The sequence below is a fragment of the Ischnura elegans genome, chromosome 5 (assembly GCF_921293095.1).
Source record: "Ischnura elegans chromosome 5, ioIscEleg1.1, whole genome shotgun sequence".
NCBI classification, from domain to species: Eukaryota; Metazoa; Arthropoda; class Insecta; order Odonata; family Coenagrionidae; genus Ischnura; species Ischnura elegans.
Window position 1 is genome coordinate 52981080 of NC_060250.1, and position 14914 is coordinate 52995993.

At 37.9% G+C, this 14914-nt stretch overlaps 1 protein-coding gene across 1 annotated transcript; it reads left to right on the forward strand.

Moving 5' to 3' along the window:
- Nucleotides 1-684: 684 nt before the first annotated feature.
- LOC124158881 lies at nucleotides 685-14364 on the forward strand. Its single transcript, XM_046534282.1, has 5 exons — nucleotides 685-1795; nucleotides 3892-3970; nucleotides 7186-7391; nucleotides 12147-12303; nucleotides 12903-14364. Exons 1-5 carry the CDS (start codon nucleotides 955-957, stop codon nucleotides 13231-13233), a joined length of 1614 nt encoding a protein of 537 aa, XP_046390238.1. The 5' UTR covers nucleotides 685-954; the 3' UTR covers nucleotides 13234-14364.
- Nucleotides 14365-14914: the final 550 nt, after the last annotated feature.

Consider the following 14914-nt stretch of genomic DNA (forward strand, 5'->3'; position numbering starts at 1 on the left):
AAGGCAGGTTCTTAATAGCCTTGTCATATTGAAGATCGCGTGTTCGAGTCCCGCCTAGGTTGGATACCTCTTGTCAGGATATGGATTTTTGCGAATATCGATTGCTCTTTGTCGTAACCTCTCGATGTCAAGGCCAAATAGTGTCATTTTTGCAGTCATGAATATAAATAAAATGAATTTCACATTTTAAAAACTGCAAAAAAGATAAAAATCCAGCGCAAGCCAATATACTTATGCAGTGCTTACCAAGCGCATAATTTGACAGAGGAAACACCATACAACTGGCCTAGAATAACTACAAGGAATCTCCAAAATTTTCTCAATCAACACAATGTTTTGCGAATACTTTTACCAAAACAACTAAAGTTTATTTCGACAAAAATATTTGAGTTTAGTAAGAAAATCAACACTTGGTATAAACCTGTTAAATATAGCACACCGACGGATAAAATTATTCCTTCTCACACTGCAAAAGGCTCTTCTGGTCCCATTTTTATCATAATCAGAGGAAATTATAACTGCGATAGAATGTCGGTAAACTGACTCAGTTATCCTTTAAGGCGACAAAGTTTGATAAGACCCAGGACGCGAAGGAGATAAAAAATACACAGACATTCAAAGTCGCATGTTTTCTACACAACCGCATCCGCTCCAAACAATTGAGTTTCGTCGGGAAACTAGCGACGTCACTTAAAGCGCATTTCCTTTCTTCGACAGTGGCAGAATAGTTCCTTCTTGGATGAGTGAGACTGAGGAAAGCGGATAGAGGTACAATTCAGTTTAAATCCACAAGATTTCGTGTCCCTATACCATCGAAATTTTGAGTTTAAGGCCGCATGACTTTAAATTTAATAGTTACCGTGAAAAGAGTTGAGATTCGTTCAAGTTTAGACGCCAAGCTGGCGGAGATTTTGTCACTCAGCTACGATAATCCCATACTGGATACGATCCACGATGTCTCTTCGTCATGTAGCCATCCATATCTTCGCCTCGATATTGCTGTTTCAGCTGGTGGTCCTATCCAGAAGCGAAGTTGACTCCACATCACAAAACTCCGAGCTACGCCAATGCAAACGAGGTCCGGGAATCAATATTACCTCCGCAGTCCTACTTGACAACGGCAGTATCCTGGACAATAGGAATTCCATAGTTTACCCGAGTGGGAAGTGGTACAGGAAGAATTCCACCATTATTGGCTGCCGGTGTGAACTACGAGGAATGTGCTTGAGGAAGTGTTGTCCAAAAAAACACTCCTACAAGTACGGACGAGGGAAAGGCTGCGTGTGGAGTGAACACGACTTCGAGTTGAAAGTGGCGATTGACGGCGTTAACGGTAAGCACACCGTTATGCAAGTCGATGAGTTGTTGATTGAGAGATCTCAGTGCAGAGGCGAGGATTACCTCCTGCAACCAGACTTGTACCATGACAACGCCTACAGTCTCCTACCAGACGGTCGACTCAGTCTTCCCAAATCTCACGTGAGAGAACTTGGACCGGACAGCTACTGCTTTGAGAGTGACAGCAACGACAAGGCGAGGCCCTACGTTTGCCTGGAGAATATTTATCCCGACGAGACCTTCACCACGGCGGGAATACTTATCTGGAGGATACCACCATTGGTATTCCTCGCCTGCTCCATTCTGACCGGCCTGAGTGCGGGAGGGTCGAATGATCAGCTCTTGACTAAGATCAACGGTTTCTACTTGTTGATCAACTTGGTGGTGGCAAGAATCGTGTACGCCTCGGTGACGGTGTTTTCGACGCAAGTGACTGACATGGATTGCTTGTTACTGGGTAAGTAAATGAGGTTGAAACTGATTAACCCATTCTGGCTTCAAATTTGTGGAAGATACATTCATTAAGAAATTAGCTAGGTTTATATCCATATTTTACTACCTACACACCCGGACTTCCAAGCTCTTACTGACAAAGTCAAGTCCGTACAGAATAAATTAAGGATTTAAAAAAAAGTTTATTTTCATTTTGAATGAGGATACAAGATAGTCCCTTTCGAGCGAAGAGGGAAGGTTTTTGAGCAGTTGTCTTGATCAGGAAGATGTAAACTAAGCCTCATTAATTAATGTTTAATATAATTTAGATATTTATCGTGTTGAGTCATTCGGTGAGAGTAAGAGTATCTTAGTACCACAGAATTATTAATTAGTTCAATCGGATTCCGTTCTTACTGCGTCATTAATCAGGGTGGCTCCTAATATTTTTGGGTGTGGGTGCCACATATATGTACAAGTTCTCTAGAAGAGGTTGGGAGATAAATGAAAGGTAGTAGGTGGAGTGCAACTGAACTGAGTCAAAATGTTGTTATTGCTCCGGTTTTAAAATACTCATTTTAATTTTTAATGATTCCTTACCGCACACATGTCGTAATTTGACCCCTCAACACAATCCCAATTTTAAGCCTCAATATTCAATGGCTATCCTTACTTCTTCAACCATCTCTTCACGACCAATCACACAGGTCAATAAAAAAAACTTTTTTCTCTGTCCTAGACATGTTTTTTAGTGATCCTATAGGTGTTTTTTATGCTGATTCCGAAATCTGGGCTCAGATTTTTTTCTATCACGTCTAGTTTTCTTAGGACAAGCGGACTAAATAAGGGATCAAGGACATCTCCGCAAATAAATCGTGTTTTTCTAGAATGCTTTAAAAAATGGGTACTACCTTAGGGTTTTCTCGGATATTTAACATCTTGCAAGTCCCTTGTCCGTGAAAAGCAGTAATCTGATGACATGTTGCTGAATATTCCTCGGTGCCATTTTCCATGGTGAATAGCAGTTCAGTCACTCCCCTCTATCCGCTATCATTTATTCTCCCCTTTACCCCTAAAACTTACATAGGAGGTAGTGACTCCGAACAAATTTAAGCATACCAACGGAACTAACCACGTTGATAACTTAACGGATTCACCGCAATTCACAAATGTGTGAAAATTCCACTGAGAGAAAATATCATTCGCCTTGACCGGGATACGAACTCGATTTCCGGTCGAATGTGCATTTGTGCGTTGCAGATGATCCCGAAAAGTTATCACCGCAGATAGTCCCGGTATAATTAAAATAATCGGGAGCAAATACAACTAGTGTTAAAAGTTCGGGCTTTGCTCTCCGATTCTGGCGCAGTGCGCACGACTTGGGATGTTGGTAGCATGATATACTTAGCAGAACAAACTATCATGTACGGTATGCTCCACATTTTCCACAGAGGGTAATGATGCCCCGTTAGCTTAACTGGCTAAAGCACTCTTAACGAAGTTAAGAGTTTACATTAATTTAAACCTAATATCAGTTAACGTGTTAGTACAAAAATACAAGGAGATAGCTTTTCCTTCATTACACCTACTGGTAAAATTGACACAATTTTCCACTTCCATAACGGTATCAGCAGTTATAATCCACTGCTGTTCCTTATAATTACGTACGCTTCTCGCGGTGGCAAACATGAGCGCTCAGTCTGAGAACTCGGTTATTAAAAATGGTGAAAAGCACAGTTTGCTGAGATAGCACTGTGTCTCAAAAATGGTATCCAAGAAAACACCTCTCAAGATAGATCCATTCGTAGTGATGAACATGTATTGATTGTGTTCAAATCAATATCGAGAGTGCTTGAAAAATCAAAGATTGCCTCGATAAAAAGAAAAACACTTTTCCATGCCAGTTAGAAATGAAATTTGGCTCACAGCTTATATGCTACCCTCCAAATAGCTTCCTCAAACGTAAGTGGAAATCGGTTTAAATGTTTTCTAAAATAATCATGTTCTACTTTTGAGCAATTTTCATCGCCTAAAGGTAAAATAATTTTTGTTATTTCTTCTCTCTAGGACCATAAATATATGATTTTCTAATTTCCCTTACACTTACAATTTCACTTACAGCTCTCATCGTGCAATTCTTCCTCCTTGGATCTGCTTTCTGGCTCAACGTAATGTGCTTGGATGCATTCTTGATGACTAGGTAAGCCAAAACGCAATGAAGGAAGCCGTGGAAAAGTAACAAATTCATATTATGAAGGTTAAGATAACTTATGGCATCGTTATCATTGAATTAGAAAATATATTTCATGAGTTACTAATCGTAGCTGAAAAAAATTTATCGACGAGCTGATGGGTGGAGCCAATACGTTACATCTAAAGAGGAATCTTTTTATTATTATTCTCATAGGATAATAGTCTCCTAATAACTTACTGTCGGCGTCTGAATGATGTGCCGCTATACTTAGCAAATTTATAACTGGGCTTTAGTGCATGATATAATAGTGAAAAATGCGTCATTTTAAAGAAAACTTTATTCTAAATTCTTGTTTAATTTTTGTTTTATGAAAAAGTCAAATATATGGACACGCCAGTGCAATAAATGTCTCCGCGCACCGTACAATTAGCCGTTCTGTACACTTCATGAAATTTGTCACTCAACCTGGGAAAAACTGCTTCGTCAACAGCATTCATCTTCCGAAATAAGATACAATAATTAATTTAGATTAATATAAAACTTTTACGTATTTTTAAAACCCATATTTAGTTGATAATTAACTAAAATGTTGATACATCATCTAGTCTTACAGTTTATCCCCAAAAGAAAAAATAAAACTGATATATACTCTTTTATGTTGGTAACTTCGGTCACTTTAATGACGACGTCGTAATTATTCCATCCTAAATCCTTTCTCCCTACAAGAAAAATCCTGAAACACCCGGATGCGTCGTCGGAGGTCTCTTATCTCTCCTCCTCTCCTTTACCCTCCCTCTACCCTCCTCCCTCTCCAGTTACGTAAGTGGGCTTAAAAGTGTTTGACTGGGCCAAAGATCTCAAAATTTTTCTATATACGGGCGACATCATATATTTCTAACATTTATACGGGCAGAAGGAATAAAAAATATTTTTAATCATTGCAGGGATTTAATATCCCCATTTATTAAAGTAGAAACATGGAAAAATTAACAAAATATCTTTTTAGCAAAAACTAGGGTGAACTAAATGGATTCCGGCTTTTAGCTTCATGAAACCGAATGGGTGTGACGAATGATGCTGTCGTTTTGACTTCAAAATTTTATTAAAATTATTAGATGAGATCCAGATTAGATGAGCCAATTGTAAGAATTGATCTCAAATTATCATCGAACAAATTTTCTCGATACTTAGATTTCACATACTTCCTACTGGAGAATGTTTGTCGGTGGGCCGGATAAAATTATGAGTCGGGCCGGATATGGCCAGCGGGCCATAGTTAGGAGATTACTGGACAAGGCTTACGGACTGGAAATGTGCATCCTCGTGGGACTATCGTAGGACTAATTCCCAATTTCCAATTCCACCATCAGCACGTGTGTGTGTGTGTGTGTTTATTGAAAATGAGAGACAGTCCTGAGAATCAGAGATATTAGGTACCTTCACATAGGAGTAGTGAGGACCCAAATTTTGGATAAACGCGAAAAAGTGACACTATTTCTAAGTATAAAATAGAATGGCTGTAAAGCAGTACCTTTAAGACTTTTGAATAGTAAATGAGTTATTTAGAAACGCGAAAAATATGTTTAACGAATAATTGGTTTCCTCACTGTGTGGTACCTAAAATTTAAACACCCTACTAATTCGTTTTTCATTCACATGCAGGCACTAGAGTCAATAGCCGACGATCAGCTGTAACATTGCATGAAATTATTTCAGGTTTGTCGTGGTGGCAGTACGTTATATCCATGATATAACATAAAACACTAATGGTAATTTTCATACTTCTATACACAACTCCACCACCAATTAACATATATGGTTTCGGCACTCTTATGTCATTCCCAAGGACCTTTAGAATAACATAACAGTGTCGAGACCATAGTCGGTAGTGGAGTTGTGGATTTAAGCGTAGCAATAACTATGGGTGTTTTCCATTTTGCCATGGACAGTTGTAACATTGTCTTCGCGAGCCATTCCTTGCAAGCCTTGAAGAGCAAACGTAAATAAGCTATTGTTGGAAAAATTGACCTCTAAACTCTTCAGATCTTGACAATTCAATCTTAATAGGGGGTTACATTTTCATTTTAATGATTTATTTCTCAACCAATTTCATATCTCACTATTAATAATTTCCATGCCCTTATTATGTGCCCTAAATACCACTAGGATAAAACGAATAAAAAAATCTTTTTACTAACGATCTCATTTGTGGATAAAGTGTCCCAATATTTTTATAAAATTTATCATCATAAAAAAAGTAGGACTTTTGCTTCGTGTGAGAGCACTGTGTTCCAATTAACGCTAGTCATTCAATATCAAGTCATTGCGAGCCAATTATTTTGAGTAGCACTCCAAAAATCGGAAATAAGCAGAGCAAATAACAATGGCCATGAGCTACAAAGATCAATGGAATACAAAAGGAGCATGTAGAGCAACAGTGATTTTAAGAGACATTTCTCCCGTACGATAAGAAACAATAGCATCTGCTATAGCCTCTCCATGACCTGCTACCCCAAATATTCTCAATTCCACTCACATTTCAAGCCTAACCTCATATTCTTAATCTAACCTCATAGTCTCAATGACATATTTGATAAATTATCTGTTAGGCATTATTAATGTCTTCTCCAGTTGTTGCTAAATAATCAATGGTTTGCGAAGCTACTTTGCGGACTCGTGAGTTGACGGATAAAAAAGGAAACTTTGTATTGTTGTATTCTTTTTTGTATTCCACACAATATTTATTAAATGGCTCGACCGGTTTCAACCTTTTCAGGTCATTATCAAGAGGCTGCTACCGGAAAAAATGATTCCTTCTTGTAACAACTGATTTGCTGTGTGTACATTCAAAATAAATTATTTCCAAATAGAAGAATTTTTTATACAGTCTTCTGAGATGACTTTCATAAAGCTAAAGTAGCAATCAATGAATAAAATCGAATAAATGACCTATCATTTTCATACCATGATTTCAAAACTGAAAATAGCGGAAGTCCTAAAAAACTATCGGTTTTGATAGCAAATTAATGAAATTTAAACGAGCTTTATCCATCCCAAATGGGGCACGAGTTGGCAACCTACGACACGTACAAAAACGTCAATGCTACTCCAAAACAGTAAATTACTGTTCTTTACTTTAATACCTTCCTCAGTGTGGTTTATGTAATATTCTGTTTAAGCTTTGGTAACTACCGCGGTCTCATTTGCTTTCATTATTCTAGGGATTCAAAGTCACCTTGTGCGGATATTGCTGCCACAGGATATGCGAAAAACTTCCAGATAGAGAAGAGGAACATGGTATTTAGAGCAATTTTTGCCATCATGTGGCCGCTGTTGATTGTCACTTCCTCCGGACTAACTACAACCTTCTCGACATCACGAAATGGAATTAATCCTAAGGCATCGCTCACCCAGGACTGGATCAGAGGTGAAAGCCATACTACTTCCACACACCTAAGCATCAAAATTCCTTGGGTGGTATTTTAATTGGGAAATGAGGTATATTTTTGCCTAACTTCTACAGAGTTTATAAGTAATGACGATGATTTCAAGTTTCTCTATCGGTCTAAATTCATAATAGTCATATGAATCATTATTTCATATCAATTATAAAATATAAAAAATGAACAAATCGTATAGTTAGTGGTTAAATGTTCTTAATTAATAAATAAATTAAATAAGTAATTTTTATGCTCATGAAATAAGTTAACCTTTCAGAGTGTGTCCTTCGCTACGTCGGCATTGATGATTTTACTCTCCGAACTAACATATTTTTTTCAGATTTTTTCATTCTATGCTTGCTCGAGTATTGCGTGGGCGCAAGTCAGTTGTAGTCTCGTGATCATCACAACTGAAACAGCATTGCCATAATTGTGATGGCCTGATTCCTGTTATTTGCTGAATAATATATACTAAGTAATATAAAGCATCACTACATTACTTGTAGCATTTAAAAATTCATACTGGCAGTGGTTGCATATTTTATCGCCTTAAAAGAAGGACCATCGTATATTCTATTAATAAAATACCAACTCATGGCACACTACTTTCTTCACGAAAATATTTTCACCGTCGTATTTTGCAGATCGTACTTGTATTAATATAAATAATAAAAGCCACGTCTTTCCGAAAAGATAAAAATACAAGTTAGCTCTTCAATTAACAGTTTCAAGGACAGAAGTAAGGGTTAGCGATTACCTTATATATTTTCCAAAAAAATTTTGCGGCATCCAAAAAAAATGTAATTAAATGAAACAGAGCACTATAATTGTCAAAATAATATATTTAATAAAAAACTGAGCACGTTTTCGGCCCGAAATGTACCATTCGAATGGTTCAGCTCGTGAAAAGCATCGCTATTTCCTGATCAATACTATTTTTCTACGGCAAAGTATTTCTTGGAGAACAAGGAGTGCAAGGCATATCTATGAAGTTTATATAACAAGTACTTACTCGCGGATCACCAAAAATACTATTCTTACTCGTATCATGTAGTCATGCAGTGAAAGGAAGCAGTAATTAAAGCTTATTTTTCTAGTAACTTGGAAGGTTTATTTTTCCTATAGTAAAGTAGGAAGAATTTCTACTTCAGTTCCAAATATGAAAATAATCTTACTAATATCGTTTCGCAATGTATTGTCATTTCATACTATACGGTAACGGTAGCTTTACGTTACGTAAAAAGATGGAAATAGAGGAGTTTGATATGCTTTCTGCTGCCGAGATATAGATGGGAGAGTCAAGGCTTGGTTATAGTAAACAGTACCAAAAGCTTCCCCATTTGTTTCACACAATTTTGGGGAAAAGATATAAAAATCAAAGAACAAACCTGCAGCTCTGGGTTAAATGATAGATGTCAACGGGAATATTACAATCGGCCTCAAGTTGGCCTCTAATAGTGTTGTCAAAGACCGCGCATTCTAATGGGTTTAGAAAAGTCACCACTCGCGTCGCTAATGGACAAATTGATCCGAGTTTCACTGAGAAATAAGGTATAATTAGGGGTATTAACCGCAATTTATACATATAGTGATGTGATTTCTGAAATGCATAACTCTTCAATGATATTCCCCGCATTTGATGACATTACACTGCAAAATAAGGAAAAAAGTGGATCGCATTGCACTCATCACTGCGCCGCGGACATTTTTGAAAACCGATCGAAATGCGACCGAAGTGGCAACGGAAATAAGCCATCTATGGGATGGAAATGAGCCTTCTCTATGCAGTCCCCTTGCGATTATACAGAGTGTCCCATTTACCTTGACCACTCGAAATAACTTTTTGTCCAGATGCAAATTCAAAAATGTGTCAAGAAAATGTTCATTATCCGTCAGGGGGACATTAATCAGAAATATTCCCTTCCTTGTAGCTTTGTTATTTATAAATATATGAACAGCGGTATGTCTTTTTTAAATGGCACCCTATATCCCTATATTTTTTATTCGGCGATTCATTTCGTCTCCTAAAGACTTATTCATAAATGTAGCACAGTGGACCATTAACATAAACAGAACGTTATGAAAACATAAGAAACTCGTCCACTTACTGGAGTTAGCAGTAAACAAATGACAAGCAAGTTAAAACGTAACACAAAAGTCACTTTGAGCTCGGTATCACAACCGCGTCCACGTCTAGGGCGTCATTTAAAAAGACATACCGCTGTTCATATCTTTATAAATAACAAATATACAAGGAAGGCCACCATGCTGATTAATATCCCCCTGACGGCTAATGAAAATTTGCTTGACACATTTTTGAATTTGCATCAGGACAAAAAGTTATTTCGGGTGGTCAAGATAAATGGGACACACTGTAGTGCCAGCAGGCCGGTCAGTCGGCCCGGGGGGTATGTGCGAAGAGTCCCAAGGTTTTTTTTTACACTCACGCCTTTTATTTTTTGTGTTTCATGTGGCTTTGGTAACAATTTTCAGTATCTGTCATGCTTTAACATACCCGTAAGTTTTGGGAGCAGATTAAAAGAAAATAGTTCCTGAAAATGCATATTAGGCTTTATGCAAATTTTTAAGCGCAAACCTGCGAATTCGCCAAAAAAAGGCCCTGGCATTCTTCAGCATACAGGGCAAAATACGCTGGCACTAAAAGGGCTAGGATATAAATATTAAGTTTTCTTTCTACGCTATTTCCCTCAAAATCCAGCCTTGGTAGCGATCTGTAATCCCTCTCTCTCTCTCTGGTATTTAATCCCTAGATTGACTTGCAGCAGCTAGAATGGTAGGCACTCTCCATTCTTCTCATTTCCCCGTCTCCCTCTTTATTAACTCGTAGCTTTAGCATCCAACATCCTTCATTATTTGGTCTATAAACTGGTGGTTTTCCTCTGAGCCTTCTCCCATCAACATGTCCCTCGTGGCAGGGGCGTAATTAGGGGGGCGGTCCAGGGAGTCCGGCCCCCCTTCCGAAATATATAAGCATACTTACTTTGCAATACAAAAGAAAGCCAAATATTGAAAAATTATGAATTTACAAAAGATTTCTTTGAAAAATGAAGTTTTGCCGATTATGAAAAGTATTAAAATTAGTTTTAAACCCTCCACTTAGTACCTTAGTACCTAGTAAGCTAGAGTGATAAGCAGAATCTCGCAGGCAAAATCGGTGCTAAAAAAGAGAGTAAAATTTTAACATCCAGAAGTAACAGCCTTGAAATAGGGTGGTTTCCTTCATCAAAGAAAACGAAAGGCATTGATTGCGATTCGTTACCCACCATTAGTGTATTCATAATATACAAATTATTTTGTTTTAGAAATACCGGGTTAGACGAATGGCAATGGTCCATTTTTATCCTCATTTGAAAAGGGCCAGATTGGCGCCCATGCGATGCCACTCCACGTGACGTCACAGGGACCTAGTTTCTAAACGAGAAGATAGGAGTTATACGTCGTCTGAGGTTACCATTGCATGCATGAGGCGCAGAGCTCAGGGAAACATGTCTTAACGATCACTTATTAAAACTGGCTAAGGTCAGAAAGTTTTCCTCGTTTGATAAGTTATTAATAATCCTTATTTAAGCCAAGCGCTACCAGTCAGCAGGGTACTAGGCTAGCCGCTAGCAGCCTGCGTCGTATCAGCGCTAAGCCTCGCCTCAAGGTCACCTCGCAGGGCGGGAGGGGGAACCAGAAATACGTCACGCGGAGAGACTTCCCGACATTCATACTTAGCCGCCGCGTTTTCGCGCGCTTGAAAATTTTCACTTTTCATTTAATCGCGAAAAATAGATATCGTCATTTAAAAATCTAAAAGCGTGAAATACGTACTCCAGGAGTAATAATCTTTCGATTTAGGCAATAAAAAAATAATAGGAAACCACCCTATTAGGAAAATAATTCTCAAGGCCTACGTATTGAGTGTGGCATTATGTGGCCGAGAAACATGGACTCTGGGTAAGAGGGTAAGATGAGGCTGAATTCATTCGAACTACGGTGTTATAGACGAATGCTAAAAATTAAGTGGACAATACTTATACAATAATACTACGTAGATAAGACCGAATATTAAATGAAGAAATTTTAAAGCAAATGAAAGGGAAAAGATGCACATTGAAATCGGTAGTAAATAGAAGTGTCCAACTTTAGTATCTGTACTGTTTAAAAAAAAATTTCCCCCTGGTTTTGGATCCCCGTAGGCTTTGAGAATTATTTTTCTAATTTCAAGGCTGTTACTTATGATGTCAAAATTTACTTTCTTTTTCAATGCTGCTTTTTCCTGCAAGATCCCGCTACTTACTCTCAGTTATTTCCTCCAGAATGTGTAATATAATTACGATTTTTGTTGTGACAGGATAAATATGCTGTAAATGGTATTCCAGCAAGAGGAGATATAATGGTCCTTGTTCCAAGGTCAAAAAAAGCAACTACTGCCAGTTTGAATACTTTTAAAATTGTTATAAATATTAAGGTCGCGTTGTAAACATTATTAATAATTGTAATAATTTGTAATTGGAAATATATTCATTGAGGCAAACAGTACCTTACAAGCGCACAAGTATAGGCTCGCATTGAAAGCTTGAAAGTAAAACGCATATACCTTTAGCGGTTAAGTTTTTCCTGGTCTACCCTTTTTCTCCTTCAATTACCCTTCTCAAATGACTGCATAAGTACGCGGATACGCATAATAGGAAAGGTTTATCATTCTGTATTCCTAAGTTCTTTTTTTTAACTTGCAGCGAACAGCATAGCGCAAGGATGCCTCCTAGGATCGGACACGATTTTGCTGAGTTCCAACTTAATCCTGAGCATGATCACTCTAACAGCCGTTGTTAAAGCGAAGAAAAGATATTCAACCGTTCAGAAGGACGTAAGGATGAGCATCGCAAAGGAAAGGTACCCAAATCATATTTCAATTTTCGTTATTTTCCGTATAAATTTCCTTTTCTGCAGGCTGAAAAATTTATAATGCTAGCTGTGCGATCAAATTCTTCTGATACCCTCAATAAATATTTGCCCCATGAGCTTACTTACGTAGGCTATTTGAGATAGAATATACTAGTTAATTATTGCAAATTTATTTAAAAAAATATCACATAGTTGCCTCACTTACATTCTGACTTGAGTAAGGGTATCTATATTGGTACTAATATTTAAAATGAGCATCAATTAGAGAGAGAAATATTTATTTCACTTTTCTAATATGGCTAGCATAGTAGATTGGTCAAGATTGGTTGTTGCTGTCAAGGAGATGCCACCGTTTCGAGTCTCTTCGTGACTTCTCAGACATGGTCTTGATGACAGTAAAACACCACTTCGTTTGAGTAGCAGGAGAAATGAAGTAGGTCATGACCAATTTTTTCACTTCAACGTGGAAATCAAACGTATTTCAAAATTTGATACCGCTATCCTGCCGCTGACGCTTGCCTTAACAGGCACCATAATTAAAAACGTATCCGTAGTTAACTAACTGAGGCGTATATTGCTATCCACAGGCTTTTCACTTGCATTGGGCTCATCCTAATCATCTCAGCCAACCGTGCAGTGGAGGGCTATGTATGGATGCTCCCCAGGGCAGCAGAGAGAATGGATGTCCTGGATTACGCCAACGGCGTGCAAGACGTCCTAATCTCGCTCATGCTCTCCTGGAACGACATCGTCAACACTATTAACGCCTTCAAACTGTGGATACAACGCAGGTCGCTGCCACGGGAAAGCATGGAGCCATTTCACGCACCCGCCAAGTTCACCCTCTGGCTCCTGGGCTGCAAACCACCAAATGGAGTCAGTCCTGCATTATCCAACGCCCCAAGAATCCATGCCTGAAGCTTCCTCTACTGAAGATCCCTCAATACTGGTCATCAAGGCGACAGCCAGAGAATTTTTGGGGGAAACAAGGGTTTAATTTTGGGAGGATACACCCAAGGCTGTGCCTAAAAAAAATCTGGGTGAGTTTGATCCCCTGATGTTGCAGCCTCGCCGATGAACTGGTTACAAGGTGTATATTACGAACCTTTTTTTAAAGCATTATCCAACAATAACAGCTTGTGGCTTATCTCGTTCTTGCCATAGTAACCACTTCTCGTCTGAACATTAGTCACTTAAACGAATTCTTCGCGAGATTTTAATACCATAATTGTGCGCAATTGAAAAATCATGGGTCTCTTGTAAAATATTTACCAATTTTTATTTGATAAATAGTTTAAAATATTTTCGTTGAAGATGTGCGGAATACAACCTACATGGCATTGCTGACGGAAACTGAATGTATGAGTATAAAAGTGTATGCAACTAATCTTACAAGGGCTTGGTGAGAGTTTGAGTGGAAAAAATGAATGCCATTGCAAAAAGCAATGCTGAACAACCTGAATATCTTTATTTGTGTTCCTTCATTTTAGAGGGAACAAGGAGGAGGACACAAAAGTTGATATGATTGATAAAAATACAGAAGACCAAAATATCGTTAATTTAAGGGAAAATTCCTTTCCCACCAGCAGCATCCATTTTGTCTCATCCTCTCGCTATCGATATTCCTTATATTAACTCATTACATTTATCGAGCAAATAATGATGTGTAGCAGGTGATTTTCAAGTATAAAGGGAAGTGACGATGTCTCTCTTTTCCAACATACATTTAAATAAAAAATTGAGAAACAAATAACCAGCGCATGCTGTGAGTCGTATCTTGGAAAGAGTGTGATTTTAGGAGAGCGATAGGTGAAAGATTACCATCTCCATCTTAATAAAGCAAAGCACTATAGCCCATGCATTAATGCAATGATAAGTATTTAAATCTGCGAATTAAAAAAAAACAAAAAAGAGTTCGCGGCGCTGGCAGTAACCTTTCTTCAGCATTTGAGCATACGCCGCACAAAGCCAAACTCACTATAGTTTATATTTTACTGCATTATGTAGAATTACTGAATTTGTGGTCTAATAAACTGCTTTGGTGTACAAGTTTTTTATTTGTATTTAAGCGATTTATGTGCATCAATACTTAGGCATGGTATAAACCATAATACCTGCTTCATACGATAATTGAGCTAATTTAATTGTAGCTTTCAACGATAACTAACATATAAATTTTTGCTTATCAATTAATAAAATGATAAAGAGCATTACTATGGATTTGAACTACATTGAGCGACCAGGGATGGTATACGTCCAGGCAGGGGCGGATAAAGGGGTAACCACCCCCCTCACCTAAATTCTTAGCAAAACAGAAAGGATAATATTAATTGGTGTAGCTCTACAATTCATTTCTTCAGCTCAACATACAATATTTTAAGATTATTGGGGAATGCGTAATTCGAGACCGATGGCTGCGCTAAAGGCGATGACGTAATTTCCTAATATTGCAGTCGCATCGGGGATAGTGTTATGACGACAGCATTGGTGTAAAAGGTTTAATCCTCGAGTCACTACGAAAAATAAAGCAGAAAATGTCAAGGAAGATTTTTCTTGGTTTTGAGGTTTTTTTCTTCTTGGTCTTAGTTTTTCTTGACTT